At 53.1% G+C, this 21,583-nt stretch overlaps 8 protein-coding genes across 8 annotated transcripts; 5 read left to right on the top strand and 3 right to left on the bottom strand.

Annotated features, from left to right (window-relative positions):
• Positions 1-51: 51 nt before the first annotated feature.
• B0H65DRAFT_507271 (SAM-dependent RNA methyltransferase) lies at positions 52-1,000 on the bottom strand (the record flags this gene model as incomplete). The annotated part of the gene is made up of 5 exons (XM_062828128.1): positions 52-108; positions 171-289; positions 433-543; positions 602-619; positions 682-1,000. The coding sequence occupies 5 exons, from the start codon at positions 998-1,000 to the stop codon at positions 52-54; spliced, it is 624 nt and encodes a 207-aa protein (XP_062685246.1).
• A 1,002-nt stretch (positions 1,001-2,002) lies between these two features.
• Positions 2,003-4,398, top strand: B0H65DRAFT_140644 (Alpha/Beta hydrolase protein). Its single transcript, XM_062820928.1, has 3 exons — positions 2,003-2,387; positions 2,461-2,821; positions 2,875-4,398. The coding sequence occupies exons 1-3, from the start codon at positions 2,209-2,211 to the stop codon at positions 4,303-4,305; spliced, it is 1,971 nt and encodes a 656-aa protein (XP_062685245.1). The 5' UTR covers positions 2,003-2,208; the 3' UTR covers positions 4,306-4,398.
• Positions 4,399-4,921: 523 nt separating this feature from the next.
• B0H65DRAFT_420199 (cytokine-induced anti-apoptosis inhibitor 1, Fe-S biogenesis-domain-containing protein) lies at positions 4,922-5,993 on the bottom strand (the record flags this gene model as incomplete). The annotated part of the gene is made up of 2 exons (XM_062824261.1): positions 4,922-4,998; positions 5,078-5,993. The coding sequence occupies 2 exons, from the start codon at positions 5,991-5,993 to the stop codon at positions 4,922-4,924; spliced, it is 993 nt and encodes a 330-aa protein (XP_062685244.1).
• Positions 5,994-7,605: 1,612 nt separating this feature from the next.
• B0H65DRAFT_440769 (uncharacterized protein) lies at positions 7,606-9,335 on the top strand (the record flags this gene model as incomplete). The annotated part of the gene is made up of 4 exons (XM_062825484.1): positions 7,606-7,695; position 8,790; positions 8,850-9,015; positions 9,080-9,335. The coding sequence occupies 4 exons, from the start codon at positions 7,606-7,608 to the stop codon at positions 9,333-9,335; spliced, it is 513 nt and encodes a 170-aa protein (XP_062685243.1).
• A 394-nt stretch (positions 9,336-9,729) lies between these two features.
• Positions 9,730-11,902, bottom strand: B0H65DRAFT_459566 (Formyltransferase). Its single transcript, XM_062826467.1, has 3 exons — positions 11,284-11,902; positions 11,013-11,214; positions 9,730-10,873 (listed from the first exon to the last, which is right to left on the bottom strand). Exons 1-3 carry the CDS (start codon positions 11,567-11,569, stop codon positions 9,838-9,840), a joined length of 1,524 nt encoding a protein of 507 aa, XP_062685242.1. The 5' UTR covers positions 11,570-11,902; the 3' UTR covers positions 9,730-9,837.
• On the top strand, positions 11,903-13,968 carry B0H65DRAFT_459563 (nuclear distribution protein pac-1b). Its single transcript, XM_062826466.1, has 3 exons — positions 11,903-12,307; positions 12,376-12,544; positions 12,612-13,968. The coding sequence occupies exons 1-3, from the start codon at positions 12,246-12,248 to the stop codon at positions 13,821-13,823; spliced, it is 1,443 nt and encodes a 480-aa protein (XP_062685241.1). The 5' UTR covers positions 11,903-12,245; the 3' UTR covers positions 13,824-13,968.
• B0H65DRAFT_459562 (uncharacterized protein) lies at positions 13,969-14,748 on the top strand. Its single transcript, XM_062826465.1, has one exon. It carries the CDS (start codon positions 14,426-14,428, stop codon positions 14,735-14,737), a length of 312 nt encoding a protein of 103 aa, XP_062685240.1. The 5' UTR covers positions 13,969-14,425; the 3' UTR covers positions 14,738-14,748.
• A 2,828-nt stretch (positions 14,749-17,576) lies between these two features.
• Positions 17,577-21,327, top strand: B0H65DRAFT_140344 (major facilitator superfamily domain-containing protein). Its single transcript, XM_062820925.1, has 2 exons — positions 17,577-18,172; positions 18,232-21,327. The coding sequence occupies exons 1-2, from the start codon at positions 17,858-17,860 to the stop codon at positions 21,052-21,054; spliced, it is 3,138 nt and encodes a 1,045-aa protein (XP_062685239.1). The 5' UTR covers positions 17,577-17,857; the 3' UTR covers positions 21,055-21,327.
• The last annotated feature ends 256 nt before the right edge of the window (positions 21,328-21,583 follow it).

Below are 21,583 nucleotides of genomic sequence, written 5' to 3'. Positions count from 1 at the left end.
TGGTTGGGTATATACTCTATCTTTTCTTCATTGGTATCCAAGGCAAGCAACTTAGAACATGTCGTCAATAGCCTTGTCCGAGTCTTTCTTGATCAACTCGACCATGCCCTGTTCAAACCGTCAGCCATCTGTTTCATCCATTCCTCAACCAATTTTCTGCAAGGACTTACCTGAGGCATAATTGGCTTGCCCTCCTTGTCAGTGACATAACGGAAGGGCATCTGTGTGCTCTCGTGCTCGCTGAACTTGAGCTCGGGGTGGTCGACGTAGGGGACCTTGTCAACGGGGGCTGGACAACGTTAGTAACAATTACGCAACGGGAACAGAGTGTTGTGAAGTGGCCTTGAAGGGTTTGAAGAGCGACCGTGAAGAGGACGGGTAGCTGAAGGAAAAAAGATCCAGCAATGAGGAAGTATTCTAAGGGCGACTTACTCTTGCCCTCAACAACAAGACGAGTGACACGGACAGCAGTATCAGTGGTCATCTGCACGGGGCCGAGACGGCGACCCTCGAAGCCCTTCTTGCGGAGCTCAGAGGTTCTGTCTGTATGGTTGTTAGTACCCGGTCTCACTGAGAAATAGGTCACCCGGAGCGAATTTACCTCTCGGGGGGTCATCACCTATACAACATAGTTAGCATCTATACTTATCGAACTCTCACCAAAGAGCAAAAAAGACATACCCAAAATACCGCCAAATAGGAACACATCAAAGGTCTCGCCATCCTCAGGGCTCAAGTCCTTCTTGGCCGCGGGATCAAGAAGGCAGACCCTGCTCTTGTCAGCAGCATAGATCTCCTCAACACCACGGTTCTCGGCCTTAAAGGCAGGAACAGCGGCCAGAGCCTCGGGGACCTTGAAGCCCTGGGGCAGGGAAGTGAGATGGAACTCGGAACCGATCTCTTGCGATTCCTTGGCGATAGCGATGTACTCAAGCTCGGACCAGGGGCCCAGCTCCTCGTCGAGGTGCTCGACGATGTAGGTCTTTTTTGTGGCGGCCATTGCTGCGCTTTTCGGTATTGGGTCAAGAAAACTGTCCAAAAGTGGAATATTCAAGAATACCAAAGGTCGAAGTGAGGGTTGTGTGTAAGTGTCCGGACGATCTCCAAGGCCAAGACTAACATTTTCTTGGTGGAGCTCTGATGTTTTGGTGGGGTTCTCCGTGCCAAGACATGCCGTAACGGTGATCCAGTTCGGTGATCCGGGCCCGGTTCTTGGAAGCCGGCCCCGCATTCTCTTATACCATCATTCCGGCAGAGGTCCGGTACAGAGGCTGACCGGACTAATTTGTGTACATGTCTAATTGTCGTCTCATTCACTTGGGGAGGGTATGGAAAACCTGTAATTGGACCTACGTAAATCTCACGTTTGACTGCCGAGATGAGTGGTGCTGACGGACAATAGCTCGGTTGTTTTGGTCTGGGCAGGTCTTATGAATGGATCTTCAAGTCTTGCCGATATCCGGATCCAGGGCTCTCTCCCTTGGTGTTTTGGGCTGTATGAAGACTAGCTCTCTATGGTTGCTCTTTGTCAAACATCAGCGAGTAAAGTTGTCGAAGACTTCGGTCTACGCTCTGTCAAGTCGTCTTGGTGGCTGAATAAGGGGCGGTTTATTCACATCCAGATGCGGTGCCTGAAGATCTCGAAGAAACCCCAGAGGCTCTCACAGAAGGCAGGTTCCGGCTATGTTCTATATCGAATAGCTTATAATCAGAAGATAACTTCACGACAGAGTGGTGGAATATCACTGATAACTTTGAAATCAAGCTTCAACCGTGACCTCGTAACAAAAGTTGAAGGAATGAGAAAGTTCAAAGTTGACGGAGAATTCCATGGGAATCGGCTTGCGCGTCCAATCCATGAGGCATGCACTGCATAGAAGGACCAGGCTCCCCAGCTGTGTGTTAGGCTGGCATACGGGGATCGCCCATTGGCACTAACAGGGTCCCTTTAATAAGCCCCCTGTTAGGCCCAGCTGAAATGGAACGCCACTATCCGTGCCGCAGTGGCATTCATCCCGCGTATTGCCTCCAAGGACAGATTCCCTCTTTCCCGTTTCATGCTGTCTCGGAGCAGCAACATCTCGACTTTTTTTACTATCCTCCCCAATGAATGTGGTTGGTGGTGATAGGTAGCCGAACTTACGACAATTGTCCCCCCCCTCCATCCCACCATAACTGAACCCAGCGACTTGAGTCCAGTTGGTGATCATGGCCGCCACCACCAATGCTGGCCGGTCCATGGCTAGCTGGAGACGACTGCCGACCTTGATCGCGGCATTCACGCTGTCATGGGCGTCCAGCCTTGTCGCCGCTGCTGGCTCCGCCGATTACTTTGTCCATGATCTGCCAGGCGCACCAGACGGCCCTCTGGTGAAGATGCATGCTGGGTAGGTCTATCGGCTGTTTCGGTTGAATTCGAGATGTTGGAGAACGCCCAGGCTAACATGATACCACAACAAGACATATCGAGGTTACCCCCGAAAACAACGGCAACCTATTCTTCTGGCACTTCCAGAACAAACATATCGCCAACAAACAACGAACCGTTATCTGGCTAAATGGTGGTCCCGGCTGCAGTTCCGAAGATGGCGCATTGATGGAAATTGGTCCCTACAGACTGAAGGACGAGGACACTTTGGTATACAACGATGGTGCATGGAACGAGTTCGCCAACGTCTTGTTTGTCGACAACCCCGTCGGTACTGGTTTCAGTTATGTCGACACCAACGCCTACATCCACGAGTTGACCGAGATGGCGGCCAATTTTGTTACGTTTTTGGAGAGGTGGTTCGCTCTGTTCCCCGAGTACGAACATGACGATGTAGGTGTCACACTCTGAACTTTTTGATCCGTTCTATCTAACCAATTCCTTAGCTCTACATTGCTGGAGAGTCTTACGCCGGTCAGCACATTCCCTACATCGCCCAAGCCATTCTCGAACGCAACAAGAACACTGGACCCGTCAATCATAAATGGAACCTCTCCGGCCTCCTCATCGGCAACGGCTGGGTCTCCCCCAAAGAGCAATACGACGCCTACCTCCAGTTTGCCTACGAGAAGGGTATCGTCAAGAAGGGCACCGACCTCGCCAACCAACTCGAGATCCAACAGCGCATCTGCCAAAAGGAAATCGCCGTCAACCCGGACAAGATCGACTACTCCGACTGCGAAGCCATTCTGCAGAACATGCTCCAGCTGACCGCCGGCGGTGTCGGCGCCAGCGGCAAGAACCAATGCTACAACATGTACGACGTCCGCCTGAAGGACGACTACCCCTCCTGCGGCATGGCCTGGCCGCCCGACCTCAAGAGCGTCACCCCCTACCTCCGCAAGAAGGAAGTCATCAAGGCCCTTAACATCAACGAGAACAAGTCGACCGGCTGGACCGAGTGCAACGGCGCGGTAGGCATGAACTTCCACCCCAAGACCAAGCCGTCCATCACCTTACTTCCTGACCTCCTTTCCTCCGGCGTTCCCATCCTGCTCTTCTCGGGCGCCGAAGACCTCATTTGCAACCACCTGGGCACCGAAGCGCTGATCTCCAACATGGAGTGGAACGGCGGCAAGGGCTTCGAGCTCACACCCGGCACCTGGGCGCCCCGGCGCGATTGGACCTTTGAGGGCGAACCCGCCGGCTTCTGGCAGCAGGCTCGCAACCTTACCTACGTCCTGTTTTACAACTCCAGCCACATGGTCCCCTTCGACTACCCCCGCCGCACGCGCGACATGCTGGACCGGTTCATGGGCGTGGATATCAGCAGCATTGGCGGACAGCCCACGGACTCGAGACTCGACGGGGAGAAGCTCCCCGAGACGACGGTGGGCGGCGCAGCGGGAAATAGCACGAGCAACCAAGCGGCGGAGAAGGCCAAGCTGGAGATGGCCAAGTGGGAAGCCTACCGCAAGTCAGGCGAGCTGGTTCTGGTGATCGTTATTGTGGCCGCGGCGGTCTGGGGGTGGTTTGTCTGGAAAGACAGGAGAAAGACTGCCGGGCAAGGGTATATGGGCGTTGCTACGGGCGAGAGACATAGCATTTCTACCAACCCGGGATCTCAGGGGAATCTTGGTGGTGGTGGTAGTAGGACGAGGGGTCAGGGATTGGAAGGTTTCAGGAATAAGAGAAGTGGAAGGAGAGACGTGGAGGCGCAGGATTTTGATGAGAGCGAGCTGGATGATTTGCACTTGAGCAAGCCGGAGGATCCCCATGCGGATAGTAGGTATAGCATTGGTGGTGCTAGTGATGACGAGGAGGAGCAGAAACCGGAGAAGAGTAGCTCTAGTAGGCAACCTGGGGGGAGGTCGTGATAAGTGAGTTGTAGCTTTGGGTGAATTTGACTTGGTTTATTCTTAGACTTTTGGCGTCTCTATATCGTTGATTGGTGAGCTGGTACGGACTTTGGGATGGCTATATCTTGATACATAAAATACGATGTTCATCAGACTATCTATCGGTACCGTATAAAGAAGGACCAAACATCAACGCCCCAAACATGGCGTACAGAAAATACGACCAAGTTCCACGCGCACTGATGTCAGAGGATATAGGCAATGTAGGAAGCATTGTTTTGTCAAAACCATCGTATTTTGAAACTAAAATGCATCGTGACCCCCCACTCCTAGAGGGTTTAAAAGATATCATCCTCCTTTTCCTTTGTCCTTGAGTCTTATATTCCCCCCCGGTCAAATTGAGGGGGGCATAGCAAACCCTCTCGAGAGACTCAAATGTGTTCCTAATAGCGACCCATGAACCAACGTAGATGACGTAAAAGCATGACAGGACAAAACATCTATCCTGAATCTAAAAAGCAAATTTCATAGCCGGGTATCTTGTTGCGAAATCGTCGTGTGTCAGGCCTTTCAGGCTGGCGGTAATTTAAGGCGCTGACTGTTTCGTTCCTCTTTGCATCCAAATTCTCCCTCTTTACAACTGCGGCACGTTGTTGAGGATCGACACCTCCTCGCCGACCTTGAAGGGTGGAAGGCCTGTGTATGGGCAGCCTGTATTTGCACTTTTTATTAGCCATACGCTCTATTCCTCGTCGAAAGGCAAAGCGGGGGGGAGAAGGGATAAACATACCATCACACCTAAAAGCATCCCCCAACGCACAACTACCACAGCTACCCGTCTTACCCGGCACCGTCAGATCCAGCTCCAGCAAATCCTCGCTCTTGAGCTTGAGCGTGTTCAGCGCCTGGTCCGCCTTGTCCCTGCGCGCCTTGTCCTCCGCCTCCAGCCGCTCCGCCAGCCCGCACGTGCAGTCCTTGCACGCCCTCCTCTTCTTGCCCGGCTTGGGCTGGCACTCGGGCGGCTGCTGGATGGGGCGACGCAGATCCGCTTCCGTGAGGAGGGTGTCCTCGTCGATTACATCATCGTCATTTTCGCCGTCGAGATCGAGGTCGTCGTCCAAGTCAAGTGTGACGAAACCGACGCCTGCTGGGGCGGCGGTGACTACTTGGGCGGCAGGCTGGATGGGCGCAACGGCGTTGGGGTTGTTCTTCCTCTTGAGGCCGAAGCGCAGCGGCACGGCTTCCTCCTCGGCGTACTCAGGCTTGGTGAACCCATCGGCGCCGGCGACGAGACCGGCTAGCACGGCCTCGCGGGCCTCGGGGGTGGCGGAATTGGTGCCGAGGGTGCCATCTTCGCTGCGCAGTTTGCCGCCGGCCTTGAGAGCGGGGACGAGAAGCGCCCACACGGCGCGGTTGCTGAGCAGGGCAGAGGCCTCAGCGTGTCGGCTGCCGTCAGGGTCGGTCAGGACGAGGATCAGGTCGTAGGTGGATGCGGGGAGGGTGACGAGGCCGGCGGCGAGACGGTCGAGCATGTGCAGATCGGTGGTGTCACGGGGGTAGGTGGAGAAGAGGGCGCTAATGCGCTCCTCGTGGGAGGCGACAGAGGGCGGCGCGACGAGGAGGGTTCGTTGGGTCGAGGACGACCCCGTGCCGGTGGTGATGGCGGGGTCGAAGTCGGATGTGAGATCGAGGGTTATGGGCGACATGGTAGTGGATGGCGGGGTCGTCGTCTTCTGGGGAAAATGGAAAATGTGGTGCCCTGTTTTTGCTGCTATTCGGGGCAAAGAAATGGGGAAAGAGAAGAGAAGTGTGGTGTTTTTTGTCGTTGAGATCGAGTCTCTGTGTCTTCTGTCTTGTGGTCCCGCGGAATTCCGATAAGACAGAGCCGGAGAGCGAGGAATAACTGTGATGGTGGATGCAATTTGATAGGCACAAGATTAGAAATTGACTGGAGGAACTCTTTTGGGCGCTGCAGGTTTCGACAAATGTACACAGTAAGATCTGCATTACAAATCTTTTGCCACTACGGATCTTCATGTGCGAAACAGAGAAAAGACTGTGCTTTGGCCGAGAAAACAGCGCGTGCAGGGTGTGCGAATTAGGTTAGCAGACGGTGCTGGCCTAACAGAATCCTCTGGCGACATTCACTGAACCACCACCACTCGGCTATCGGACGGATTTGCCGATGTCGGACGACCCCAAAGAGCACACGGCGGAAACCGACAACCGTACGACGAAAGCACAAAGCCGGAATGTGAATGTGAGTTTGCCGTTTCGTTGGTTAAGTTCTGTGAGAAGGGTCGTAGGGGTTCAAGTATTTTATATCGTACAGGTGGGCGTTATTTAAGGTACTTGCGCATCATGCGGTGGCAGGTCGGGAGAGATCCGTCATCAGGCCATTCCGCCGTTGCATTGTTGGAGATATCCAGGTACGGCATAGACAGGGGCAAAGTAAACAATCGATGGCCTCGGCCGGGTGTTTGCCCTCTACCCCTGACCCCTAAAGAGGCTCAAGCATAGCGCCGGGAAGGAATCATGCCATCAGGATGAAGGGACGGGCGAGAAGTCGCGACGCCGAACCTACACAACGCCATCTGCCCAAGTGCTATTCTGAAGCTCTATCCGATGATGTCTTCACGTCAACGCGAGATTCGTTCTGGACAACATGTCCATTTTAGCTGGTGACTGAATTGAGGCTGTATCGAGTTCTGGACTCTTCGATGACGAGGTTGTGGACAATGTCCCATTTGAGTCATTGCCTGACACCGAAGGAAGGACCCGCGATAAGTTGACGAATTGACGAATCCGGTCACGGGCGGGGACGAGTTTCGGATCTGGCCTGATTTTCGGAAACTTCCACTTGCTGCCGTGGATGGTCACATGGAGGGCCCCGGCGTTCGTGGACCACGACTTTGGAGTTCGTGAATCTCGTCGTCCGAATTGCTTCATCCGGATTGCTATCTTATCGACATCGCCTTGATTACCGGACTGTTCTCGAGAAAGGACAGGAAGGTTCGAAAGCGAATTGACGATCCGGCAGGCCTGGAAGTGTGAAGCAATTGACGCTAAACCGCGACAGGCTTGGCGCCGGGTGTGTGCTCCATACCCCGCAAAATCATCACGGCGTCCGGGAGTCCCTGAGACGTGCAGGTGGGGAGGTCTGATGTCACCCGCATTGGTTGCATTGTTCAGTGCCTGTCAGTTGTGTGTCTAAACGGACTGTGCTGCTGCGCGAAAGGTGCACCAGTTTGAACCGCATCTTCATGAAAACAACAGATACAATAGGTATAAAGGGATGGCTTGGCGCGCATAGATACAATGACAAAAGCTCAAGAGGATGACACATATCTCATCAGATCCAAGGACCCAGATCCGTGGCAGTGTTGGTTGTTGACTTGGCGGGTTTGTGTAAGTGAAGCACGGTCCCAATAACACAGACCTCAGGGGAGGTGTGGGTGTCCTTTAACTTCTCCATCTCTCGACTTCCGGAATCCGGATCTTGATATGGAATGGATGAGATGGGTAATGAGCTTCATCCAGAGCTGCAACTACACCAGATAAGAGCAGAATGTGTTGTCAATCGGCAGGGAAAAAAATATGCAAATCACCCTCCGGATAAATTGGCTCGGCTGGGAGTGTCTGAGGCAACTCGCAATAGCAAAACGGGGGCTACTTCATCGTCAACAACGATACTGACACTTTTGAGATTTGGTCACCACAGCTCAGAATGGTGAAATGGTTGGGATTCGGCATTGGAGCTTGAGGCTGAGTTGTTTCCAAGATGGAGACAACAAAGAACTGGACGTGGGCCCCTCTTTCCCGTTGAGCTGGAAGCAGGTCAGGCCAGTCTCATGGACTCTTGCATCAAGTCGCGTGACTGCACATCCGCGGCCTCCTCACCGATCTCTCCCCACCAGTGACTTCCCAAACAGCAGCCGCAGAGCAGATCGTAGGTGCGAGCAACTTCGTAACTTCGTACCTCGACCCCTCTTCGATGATGACTCCTCATCTCTTTCCCATTGGAAGGTTCGGGAGCTTGCCCTTATAAGAGGAGAAGCTCCCATCTCTCCATCCCATCATCGTTTCCTTTCAACATTCACACACACATCACATCACCACATCGCAACAACTGCAACTACCACTACGTACTACTGGTATTACCTAGTGCATACACGACTTTTTCAACCATCTCTTACTCTGTTTACAATAATACACCACAAACCTTCCATCTTCACTACATCTTGTAATAAGTCGACTTCTTTCAACTCTTCCATATCTGTGACATCACCCCACTCAGCACCGTCACAAAGCTGTAAGTCAAAACATCCCGTCCCCCTTTCCCAACTCCAACCATCCCGGCCATCCATCGCCTCGTCTCCCATATCAGCCTTATCAGCCCCGCATTATTGTTTGTGTGACGCTGGCTGACCTTTGTCCCTCAGGTTAACTACTACTGAATAATATCACCCAACAACAGTGACAATACGTAAACACTTTCCAAGAGTAAGTTCCTTCTCCTTGCCATAACATCACACGGGCCTCTACTTACACACGGCTTATAGTGACTCGCTCTCACAAGTTCAACGACAAGGCCCACGTTGCAGGTGCCCTGTCTGAAGACGGCACATTCGTCCCCGTCGAACATGTTCCCAAGTACTTTGGCAAGCACGGTTTCGCCGATGCCGATCCCAAAAAGATCAAGAAGAACGGCGGTGGCAAGAGCAACTGGTATGTGGCCCTTCTCATTCCTACCCCTGCGTGTCTCACCATGTACTAACATCACTCTCAACAGGGGCAACGCTGGTGATGAAGTTATCGACGACCCTGAGTTCAGTTTCGTCAACGCTCGCCGTCACTCCAACGCCAGTGCCATCTCCAACAACTTGGAGCACTTCAAGACCAAGTTTGAGGTCAACGAGCCCGAGCCAGTCTTTGAGGAGGGTGTTCATGGCGCTCCCGAGGAAGAGGAGGAGGTGACTCTTCAGAAGACGGATACTTCCTCTAGCGGTGGTAGTGTCGATGACGAGCACAAGGTCGCCAGTGACTAAACACAGTCCACCATGACCGTCACACCGTTGCCATGATGATGATAACGATGAACGATATCCTTATGCTTATGACGACGACGAAACGATAGGAAACGTGAGGGTAGTCACTTGCTGAAATTGCGGGAATCCAAACCATCTATGATTGATGACTTTGGCGGAGGGTTTCTAGGAGGCAAGGGGCGAAAGTACCCCGAGTGGACTGGACCTCTCTATCTGACTACCAACCATACCTTCAAACATTGAACACCTTGGAGGAAGAAGTTTCGGATGGTGGGACGATGTGACGCTTGATGCTTGAGAGATAGCAGATGGACTACTCTAGTTAGTGGGCGGTTGGGATATACCGCGCTGTATGATATTGAAATTCAACCACTACAACTTTGAAGGCCACGATATCTGCTCCCTTGCTTGCTGCTGTGTTTTGGATGTTTTGTGATTCGTGCCTTTTGTTGAACCTGTCCCAGGTAATCTTAGATTCAAAATCACCCCCAACCAAACCCCCTCATCCCGCCTTAACAGCTAGCTCTTTCATCACCTGCCTAGCCGGCCTGGCCCCCTTCCCCTCCACCTTGATCTTTCCCACTCTCAACAATCCAAACTTCCCTCCATCTTCTGGGATCACAAACGTCACAGCCCCCTTATCTTCCTCCTTCTTGTCATCTAACCCCAATCGGGTACACAAGCCCCAACTCACTCTCGGTTTTCTTTCCGTCACCTTTTCACCGTTGGCACCGGTCGTCTCGACATCGACGTACTCGTCCTCACCGAACCTTAGGAGCCAGAAGAGCGGGTCTGGAGGGGATTCGCGGTAGGATTGGTTAGGGACGAAAACAGCATCAAGTCCTAGCTGCTCGTTGGAGCTAGAGTTTCCAAAGTTCATTGACTGGATGACACGTCGGTAGGCTTGATATTTTTTGTTTTGCTGATCAAGCCCACCAGAATCGCCGTCAGAGGGAAAAAGAAGAAGCTCGGATATCTCCTCGAGAATGATCCGCTTCGGGGATCCCCCCTTCTTTGCTGATGATTCCTCGAGGGGGTGAGGGTAGCTGAGCGGAAGCTCAAGCTGCTGATCTTTGGACCCCTTTTTGGGTTGAGAAACTGGAGGGTAGACGTTCGTCCACAATGACCCGCCAGACCCGCCGCAAACCCGAGCCCTCAGCGCCGCCTCCGCAGCTGAATGCCGGAGAAAGGAAACGCGTTGATCGGATTTGGTGATTTTGGGGGCATGACTGTACCTCCTCTTTTCTGTCATACCCTCAGTTCCAGGGGTGGGGATATCATTATCCACCACCGGCCTCAAAGGCGGGACATGCAGTCCCTCCCTCAAAGAAGAGACAAGCATCTCAGCACCCAGGGGGGCGAGCAGGTCGTGGAGTTGTTGGACCGTGCAAGCTGGGGGGATGGGGATACCGGGCAGGGGAGTTTGCGCAATGACGGTGCCTGCGTCGAAGGTTTTGGGGGAGAGGGTTTGCAGCGAGACGCCGGTGTGGGAGAGCCGGTTGAGGACGGCGTGGTGGAGGGGGGCTGGGCCACGGAGGCTATTTTTTTTTTACCTCTCGTATTAGCGCCTGGTTGTTTGTTTACTTGAAAAGGGGGGACGCGCAAAGGGCGCAAAGGGGGGAAAGGGGGAAACGGGGGAAAGGGGGAAAGGGGGGCAAAGGGGTGGACGTAACGTACTCGGGTAGCAAAGAAGGATGGACGTTCAACCCCCCGTATTTAGCCTGGTTGAGACAACGCGGAGGAACAAAGAGACCGAAGGAGACGGCCACAATGAGGTTGATCGGTTCGCCGTCTGGCGTCTGTGGCAGGGACCAGCCGGTGAAGGTGTCGCGGATGTGAATGGGGAGGGAAAGTTCTTCGGCGAGGTTTTGGATGGGGACTAGAGGGAGGGACTTTGTTAGTTTACTACTGGGTATATGACTTGAGGGGGATTGGAGATAGATGATACCTTGACGAACCTCCTTGTAACCTCTGCCAACAGCTTTTCCCGGTCGGACCATGACATCAATGGACTTGATCAGGCCCGGGTTGGCTTTGTGTTCGGCATGAAGTGCTTTGAGTGAGTAGCAACTGAAGACATCTGAGCCGCAGAAGAGGATGCGTAATGGGTCTGAGACTTTGGATTCAGGTTGTGTGCTGTAGGAGCATCGGGTGAATGCTGATGATGGCTTTCGAGAAAGAGAGGATAGGGAGGACCTGATGCCGGAGGGCACGGCTAGACGTTGGAGTAACATCTTGAGAGTTCTGGTGGTTTGGATATGACTCTTCACAAGTAACTCATCACGAGCTCAGAACCAGTTGAGATCTGGACCAAAGTCACTTACACGACCTCGCTCACGGCGTTGAGGTCGATTGGATTGGTTAACGGGTATTCCACTGAGACAGTGGATAACTGGAACGACACACACGGGAAGAAAAATCGATTCCTGAGGACCTGGTCTAAGAAGTCTAAAGGTTCTTGACCCAAGACTACTCCTCAATGGCTGGAATTGTTGAAGTGTCTTGTTCCTGTCCTTTCGTCGTTGTCGTTGTTCTCACCATCGTAAAGTTCCACTTAGGTTGGCGGGTTGCAAACAGTTGCAGCGCTTCAACCCTAATCCTCTCCCAACTCTAGGGGACCCCGGCAGGCACCCGAGGATCACCAACAGGGGGTCGCCGGGATAGCGTCCGGATAGCGGGCCACCAGCGGGCCACCACCAGCGGCAGCGGGCCAATTCCACTGCTTCTCTCTGCCAATTTGCTCCGCCATTCCGCATCAAATCGTACCAGCCCAGTCCCAAATGCGACGCCCGCTTTCCTCACGATGCGGACCCCGACTCGACTCGACTCGACTCGACGCGCGGCGCATTGCCAATGCCTTTCCCTTAAAGGTAGTCTTGCTGCCGTCCGGCACTGGAACCTTCTTCCAGGATGGCTCAAGCTTCAGCTCAGATCGGCACTCCGTTATTGACCACCCGGCAGGCTGAGGAGCTGTAAGTGTTATCGTCCTAAACGAACTTTATTAGAAACTGACGATAGGTGATCCACCTTTTGGGAATAGGCACAAGTCCATCCTAGCTTACCTCTCCTCCAAGAACCTCGCGAGTACAGCGGCTACTTTGAGAGATGAACTCGACCTTGCTGAAGAGTCCTTTGACACGGAAAAGGCAAAGAAATATGAAGGTCTCCTAGAAAAGAAGTGGACGAGTGTTGTTCGGTTACAGAAGAAGGTCCGTCCGCCATCACTACCTACCTACCTCTTGAACTTGGACCAATCTCCCATCTAACCCTCCCCAGATCCTCGACCTCGAATCCCGCAACACACTCCTCCAATCCGAAATCGACAACGCTACCCCCTCCTCCCTCTCGCGCCGCACCCAAGACCCAACCAACTGGCTCCCCAAATCCCCCCCGCGCTACGTCCTCGAGTCTCACCGCCTCCCCGTGACCTGCGTCGCCTTCCACCCGGTCTTCACCTCCTTGGCCTCGGGCTCCGAAGACTACACCATCAAGATCTGGGACTGGGAGCTCGGCGAGCTAGAGCGGACCATCAAGGGCCACACCAAAGCCGTGTTGGACGTCGACTTCGGCGGGCCCCGCGGCGGTACGTTGCTGGCGAGTTGCAGCTCCGACCTGACCATCAAGCTGTGGGATCCGAGCGACGAGTACAAGAACATCCGCACGCTGCCGGGGCATGATCACATGGTTAGTTCCGTCCGGTTCATCCCCAGCGGGGCGGCCGGCGCGCCGGCCAGTGGACACCTGCTGGTTAGTGCGAGCAAGGATAACAGTCTGAAGATATGGGATGTCACGACGGGGTATTGCGTCAAGACCATCCTGGGCCATGTGGACTGGCCGAGGGCCGTTTGTCCGAGCCATGATGGGCGGTATTTGCTATCGACGGGCAGCGATAAGTCTGTCCGCTTGTGGGACCTAGCGGGCGGGAGGGATGCGGAGTGCAGGTTGGTTATGTTTGGGCATGAGAACCATAATCTCTGTTGCGCGTTTGCGCCGCCGACGGCGTATACGCACTTGGCTAAGCTCGCGGGACTGGAGAGGCCGCCGCCGCCGAGCTCGAGCGCCGAGTTTATGGCTACGGGGTCGAGGGATAAGCAGATTCGGTTGTGGGATGGGAGGGGGAATTGTATCAAGGTGTTGGTGGGTCATGATAACTGGGTGCGAGGGCTGGTGTTCCACCCGGGCGGGAAGTACCTGCTTTCGGTGGCGGATGATAGGACGATGAGATGCTGGGATTTGAGCCAGGAGGGCAAGTGCGTGCAGACGCTGACGGGGGTGTATGAAGGGTTTGTGAGCTGCATTAGGTGGGCGCCGCCTGTGGTGAAGGATGCGGATGCCAAAGAAGGAGGTCCGCTGGCGGATACGGTGGTGGCGGCGAGGAGGAGAGCTGCCACGGTGGGAATTGTGAATGCGACTGTTCAGATTAGGTGTGTGGTTGCTACGGGTAGTGTGGATGGGGCGGAGGGTAAGGTTAGGATATTTGCGAACTAGGGGGCTGGTGTTGGTTTCTTGGATATATAGATCCTTAATTTAGGATGGGATTTGAGGCTATTCAGGAGCATTGGGAGGAGAGATTGCTTGCATCGGTCTACGGGTTTATGATGATGATTGACACGAAAGTTTATGGGTTCACGATTCGAGATGCAGTTCGAGTTGTTGGTCCAAGTTATTCTACGTTGTGTTCTTCCAACAAAAGCACACGGAGCCGGATGTAAGTATAATTGAGGCTCCGTCCCGGCCCCACCCCGTTCCCGCACTGCACTATGTATCCATATCGGTGTCGATATCTGGTTCGGTGTCCGGTGGTCAGATCTGATCCGCGGATGTCCACCGCCGGAGGCGCCCGATGGATGACCTTGATCATGCGCTCCTCATCCAGCCACCCAACATCGGCACAAGTGCCCGATTAAAGCAGACAAAGTTGTCGATCCCGGTCCCGACTCGATGCCCGGAGTCTTGGCACTTTGTGATGTTGGAATCGGGGCGGGGGCCGCCGGGGGTCGCCGGGGTTTGGTCGGTGTCAGTCTTGGCGGGATGCTGCGGCCCGAACGAGACGCCAACTGCAAGGCAAGGTGGGTGCAAGGCAGCTTTGCATGTCTGCAGCTAACAGCCGAGTGAAACTCTATCGCGGAAATGTTGTTTTTTACTTTTGTGTGTTTTTCTTCGTTGTGTTATTTGTATGGGTGCTGTTGCCGCCGACAGTTGAAGTGGGGATGTCAAAGACCGTCATCACAAGACCGTCAAGATTTTTGTCGAAGAGGTTGGTTTTTGACTTTCTGCCTGCCGCCTTCTTTCCTTTGCAAAACGTCACGATTGTCTCGGCGGCATACTGTATCATCATTTTTCTCCTCAACCGCTACCCATGTTGCCATGCCGCGACAACAAGACGGCAGATACATACGTAGGTGGCTCAACGGGATGTTTTGCATATCAAATTCCACTCTTGTTTCGAATTATTGAGTTGGCCTATACACTACAGTATTGCCCCCTGATTTTGCATGTAATACTGTCACGGAAATCTTATGCACTAAATGGCGGATATGCACTTCCCAGACCTGAGCTAGGCCCAAACAGGAGGCCAGACGGAGGCCGAGATACTAAAATCCGGTCCCCTGCTAACTATTTCTCTATCCGGAACGGGATCCTGATAGTGCATATACACCAAAAATTGTCCGAGAAGCCTATGCAGTATGCAGTTATGCACTTGTAGGTGGGAAACAATTCTGACAGCCAAATCCTATGCACTAACTAGCGTATATGCAGTTCCTGGAGGATGCAGTTGCAGGGGTCTTTACTGTATTGTCCAGAGAGGTTGACAAAGTTACAACCCGCACCCATCATTTCAACGGCCTGCTCGGAAACCAGCATCACCGCAATTACCGCTAAATTCTCATTCAAATCGGATTTATCCCCCACACTATACTAGCCAATTACATCTGGAGAGAGCTTCACGGCGACGCCTCCTTGGTTCGGTTTCGGTCAGTGACCTTCATCTTCTTCTTCTTCTTCATGTCCGTCACCCCTTTTGCATAACCGGGCGGAGTGGTCCGCACATTTTCAATCTGGACTCGTGATCTACACTCCTGCTTACTATTTCTAGAGAGGGTTAATAAAGAGCAACGGGAATGTCTCACAGTGACGGGCATGGTGAGAAGTACGACCGTTTATCAACGAACTCGGACTCGGATCCGGGGATGCAGTTCAGGTTCCCGTCTCAGTGACTGCCGGCCCCCCGTATTTTGAGGAGTAAAAGAGGCCCAAGCTCAAAGCCAAGCAAGATGGTCGCTCTCCACAGCCCTTGGGAGTTGGTGTGAGTGACCACTGATGACCACTGGGAACCCCTCTTCGCCAACTTTTCCTCTTTCCAGGTTGTCTTGCGAAACCTCACCCGTCCCGTCGTCCACTGGCCGTCCACTGGCCATCCAGTCAGCGGGAAGATCACTGCCAAGCAAACAATGGATCCAAAAAGCCGGGGACAGCGTGTCATCGATCCAACGATGTCATCAGCCAAGTGGAAACCTGAAGAGGGTGGCATACAAGATGCACTCTGCAGACCTCAGCAACCCAAAGGCACGCCATCTCTTTTGACTCTCATTGACCGGCGTGACCTCCAGTTCTCTCAAGGCTTTACCGCCTTTATGTATACCCCTCAGACCTCAGAAAATTTGCGGCTTTATACGCAGCAGTGCAGCACCATCAGCTTGAAGAAAAATTCACGCCTCCACTCACCCGGGAGTTGCGATACTACCTTGAAGGGGAAAAACAGTACGAAATTGACACATCGAGAGTCTGATTGTGATATCTCGTCCGGTCCCAGTACTAGCGGCTCATCCCTACTAATATATGGTACCGCTAATACTTGTTCGTAAGAGATTTACTCCCCATATTAATTCCAGAGCCTAACCTTCTTACAGTATGGTTAGCTCCCTTCTGCAAGCCTCCTGCAAGCCAAAGTGGGCACGTTAACGTGGCCAGACAAGGGGTGCACAGGCATGGTTAGATAAATGAAGTGGGGTGGTGATGATGTGAGAGATCTAAAATGAAACTCACCTTGAGGTCGGTCGACCTTTTGATGTTGAACCCGCGATGGGAGTCTTGGGGATCTTGATGGCGGTGAGCTTGAATACGTCGCTTGCTTCTTTGATGAAAGATAGTATCGCGATCGATAATGTGGTGTTGTTTGATTGATTTTAGCGATGATGGCGGTTAGAGTGTACAAGTTAGATTTCAAGAAGGTTGTTTGGTGAAAGAGTAAGAGTGGGGAGATTGGGCGAGATTCTCAAAGATTATTGGCACGGGGTATACGGCTGGCATGGGTTACCTGCAGTCGGTTGGCGGGGCTGTTAGGGGGCTGTCAGGGGGCTGCAGCTGGCTAAGCGAGTCTACTATACTATATTGGGATTAGTAAGGCGGCCCGGTAAATCTCTTACGACTGAGTAAAAGCGGTACTAGGAGGCATCGCCGTGAAGGTCTCTCTCCAGATGTGATTGGCTAGTATAGTGTGGGGGATAAATCCGATTTGAATGAGAATTAGTAGTGGTAGTGTACTGCTACTATTAGTAGTAGCGTACTGCTAGTGTAAGGGCGTGTTTGTCTCCCCTGAAATGGCCTTCTGAAGTGGGTTTTCTGAAATGGTTTTCAGAAAGGCTGCACGGAAATTCAGAATTCTGTTCAGAAACGTTCTGAAGCTCCTTCGGGATTGAATGTTGGACTCTGAAATTGGGGAGTTTGATGAAAGATGATTGGCCACAAATCGAAGGTGGGACTCAGAATTTCAGAACGGGGATTTGTGGAGCAATTTCAGTACTGAAATGTTCAGAGGTTTCCAAACAGCACTCTGAAAAAACGGCTCTGAAGACCTCAGAGCCACATTTCAGGGGAGACAAACACGCCCTAAAACTGGACAACTCTCAACAACCTCTTCGTGCTCCTCGGCCGAAGACGAAGCGAGGCAAAAAGTGACCAGCATAAGGCTTTAACCGTCTCTCCACTGTCGATTCCCCACACGAGGCAGATCCCTCTCCACCATAATTTCCGCCTCAGGGTTCCTGACCCTCCTGTTCAAATCACCTTTCTCCTATTACACCGACATCTCATCCCCAAAGAACAACAAGCACCAAGTTCGAGACTCCTCACGCCTCACGACGCTTCAAAAGACAGCCAAGACTTTCTGGAACTCTTCGACAACCAGGAACACCGACCTTCGACACTCAGTCCCCGTTTCAACCTCCGTCTACATGCACCGTGAGCCGCACTGCCACGGCCTTATCATAACGCCAGTCAACACACGATCCTTCGTTTCACACCCACACCGAACTCGCCATAAACTGTCAAGTCGAGACTGGGCAATGCCCTAGAAGGACCTCGCCCCCCGGTGATGACTTGGGATCCATCTTCTCCAAATTCTCCCATATGTCGCGGCTTGAAGGGTTATGGCGACGCTCTGGACGTGATCGAGCCAAAGACTTGACTCATTGCTGCCGGCCTCCTTGACTGGCATCGCCTTACCAGGCGCCAACATCAACATGGAGGCCCATCCTCACCACCACACACGATACGTTCCGTGTCCCGACAGAGGGCCCGCCGTCTTTGTCGTCACCACGGTGACAATATGCTTGGCTACCCTCTTCGTCGCTGGTCGAATGGTATCTCGTATCGGAATCGTACGCAGAGTCGGATGGGATGACTACATCATCGTTTTTGCCTGGCTCATGGCCATGTTCCTATCCGCCACCATTGACATGGCCACGAGACGTGGTCTAGGTCGTCATGACGGGGATATCCACCCTCAGGACCTGCCAAGATTGAGGATGTGGGAATATGTCTTTTCCATCCTATACGTATGTGTTCTCCCTTGTGTCCCATTCATAATCCCCACATCCACTAACATGGGTAACAGAATCCGGCCCTTATGGCCACAAAGACGTCCATCCTCGTCTTCTACCTTCGCCTGGCTAAGCACACGCAAAAGGTCCTTCGGATGGCCTCTTGGGCCGTCCTAGTGGTTGTGAACGTTGCTGGAACCATCCTCACTTTCATGAACATCTTTCAGTGCACCCCTACGCGAGCTGCTTGGGACATCACGGTCGAGTCGGCCAAGTGTTTGCCGTTGTTGACCGAGTTTATCTGCTCCTCCCCCGTGAACATAGTTACCGATCTAGCTGTCTTGGCTCTCCCTATTCCCGTGCTCACCGGCATGCGTCTACCCCCGAGACAAAAGACGATTCTTATCTTTACCTTTACTCTCGGTATCTTTGTGACGGTCGTCGACGTCGTCAGGATCTACTACCTCCAGCAGGCCGTGGGTATGGTAGCCATGAGCGCTTCAGACGACCCCAGCGCAATCTACGGTCAAAGTTCGAATTTCCACTGGAACGCATCACTCTCTTTGATGTGGTCGGCTGTCGAGGTCAACGTCGGCATCATCTGCGCCTGCATTCCGACTCTGAAACCCTTGATTATCCGAATCCTTCCTGCCATGATCATCGACCCCGACGGAACTCGCAGCAGCACCCGGGATAGTGCCCAATTGGTGGACGCCGGCTTCAAGCAGGACAACTCCGACAGCAGCCAACCCATTACCTTTTCGACGTTGAACGACTCCCACGCAAGCGCCCCTCAAACCCCGGAGCAGGTCCATGTACGCAATGGCAGGCTGTCCGAAGAGATCTCCTTCAGAGACTTCTTGTCAGCATCAGCCCTCAACGAAATCCCCGCACCCGAAGGCAGGATGCCTACCCTCCCGGATCGACGAAGGTTCTCTTCAGCCCAAGAGAACTCCATCTACTTTGGTTTCGTGGAAATGAAGAAGCCAAAGAGCATGGTCAAGTCTTCGGTATCCGAATCGCTCAAGTACTGCACCATCGTCAGCATCCTCTTTTTCCTCTGGGGCTTCTCTTACGGCCTCCTCAACACTCTCAACAATGTCGTGGCAAACGTGGCTCACATGACCACGGCACAAGCTTTGGGATTGACGAGCGTCTACTTTGGCGGTGGTTATTTCCTTGGACCTCTTCTCGTTGGAGGCTGGCTGCTCAGTCACGACGAACATCGCCGGTTCAGAAGGAGACGACGTGGCGATATCGAACCCATTGGTGGCTTCAAGGCTACCTTCATTGTGGGTCTGCTCATCTACGGCGTCGGAACCATCATGTTTTGGCCGTGTGCCGTCCTCGCATCCTATAGCGGGTTTATGGCCAGCAGCTTTGTTGTTGGGTTCGGATTGGCCGTCTTGGAAACCGCCGCCAACCCCTTTCTTGTGCTCTGCGGACCACCCGAATATGCCGATATGCGACTTCTCCTAGCTCAGGGCATACAAGCCACCGGAGCCGTCCTGAGTGGTGTTCTCGCTAATAACGTCTTCTTCCACAAGATCGAAGAACGAAGACACAGTCCCACGACTTTGCTCGACGTCCAATGGACCTACCTCACCATCACCCTCCTCTGCGTACTACTCGCACTCTTCTTCTACTACTCCCCCTTACCCGAAGTGACCGACCGCGAACTCGGCCGGCTCTCCGAACGCCTCCCCATCGACCCCAAAAAACGCTCCATCGGCGGTTTGTCGCTACGAACATGGTGCATCCTCCTCGCCGTCTTCTCCCAATGGTTCTACGTCGCCGGCCAAGAAAACATGTCCGTCTACTTCACCCGCCTCATGACCGCCTTCTCCTCCACGCACGAAGAATACCCCGACTCGCGGCCCGAGGGATTCGAAATAAGCACGCTCCACTACCTCGTCGTGTCACACTCCGCCTTTTCCACCTCCCGCTTCATCTCCGCCTACCTCTGCTACTTACATAAAAAACACCCCACCTCCCGATTCATCCCGACCCCGCGCACGATCCTCAACGTCTGCACCGTCCTATCAACAGTCTTCATTTTGGTGACTGTCGTCTACAAAGCCGCCTCCAACCCCAACTTCATGGTCATCCCCATCATCTTCTTCTTCTTCTTCGAAGGCCCCATCTGGCCTTTAATCTTCAGCCTCGGTATGCGCGGCCAAGGAAAGCGAACAAAACAAACAGCCGCTTGGCTAACGATGGGCGGCTCTGGCCCAGCCTTCTGGCCGTTCGTTTCCTACGCTATCCTGCAAAGAGGCGGAAGCATCCAAACCTCCTTCATCGTCGGCATTGTGTTAATGGCAATGACAATGGTCTACCCCATTTTCCTCACCGTCGTTCGAGACGCGCGAGAGATGTCTGATCATGTCATGGTCACCACTCCATCGCAGAAAAGACGGCGGAGCGGGGATGTTGAGTCTGGTGGTGTTGGTCTTGTCTCTGAATGCAGGGTTAGCGAAATGTCGATGACTATTGACCAAATCATTGCCAACCGCCAAAAAGAAAGGGAAAAAGCTGCAGAAAGGGCGGCGAGGAGAGCGGAGAATGGAGGCGCGCTTAAGAGGCTATCGACATGTTTGGGGATTGGCACTGAGAAGACTTCTAATGAGGATACCAAGGAGGAGAAGAGGAAGTCTCAGCAGCAGCAGCAGCAGCGGACGGAGGTGCAGTTTGAGAAGCAGCAGTGGGGAAAGAGTAGTGGTGAGGATGAACCTCGGAAGGACCCTGGGGAACAGGAAGAAGATCATGTGAGTGGACATGATCGGGAGGGACAGGTGGATGAAGTGACGGACCCGAATCCGACTCCGGAGTGGGAAAGACAGATGGCGCCTTGGGAACTTCCGCAGTTGGAGCTTGATACGCGGATTTTGGAGGATTAAAGAGAAGTTGAAGAGTGACGAAAGAAGAGAGAGGTGGTGGATGAAACCTGATCCGTCATGATTGATGATTTATGCAGAAACGAAAAGAGATACCAGGGCGTGGGAGGTACAGTGGAGGATATACCAAGGAAGACATTACCAACGTTTTGCGCCACGACTCAAGAAGACAGACGTAAGAGCGGTCAGAAGAGGAGTTATGGAAAGAGGATTATGAGAAGAGGAAAGAGGACAGAGGAAAAGTGTTGCTCGCAACATCACCAGCACGCACATACCGCACATACCAAAACTTACTGGCACGCCTAAGATACCCCTATAGTTTAACACGCCCAAGGTACTCCTATAGTTTAACACGCCCAAGATACTCCTATAGTTTAACACACCCAAGATACCCCTATAGTTCTAGACTATAGACAGTAGAAGAAATAAAGCAATTAAAGATAATGCTCGCTTCCATACTGCAAGTGCTTCATGTTGGCGTTCTGACACCCATGCCAATGACTCCTTAAGTAAAACTCTTCCGCTGCTTCGC

The sequence above is a fragment of the Neurospora tetraspora genome, assembly GCF_033439725.1.
Source record: "Neurospora tetraspora strain CBS 560.94 chromosome Unknown B0H65scaffold_2, whole genome shotgun sequence".
Taxonomy (NCBI): domain Eukaryota; kingdom Fungi; phylum Ascomycota; class Sordariomycetes; order Sordariales; family Sordariaceae; genus Neurospora; species Neurospora tetraspora.
Note: the sequence above shows the minus strand (reverse complement) of the source record. Positions and strands in the feature narration are given on the sequence as shown.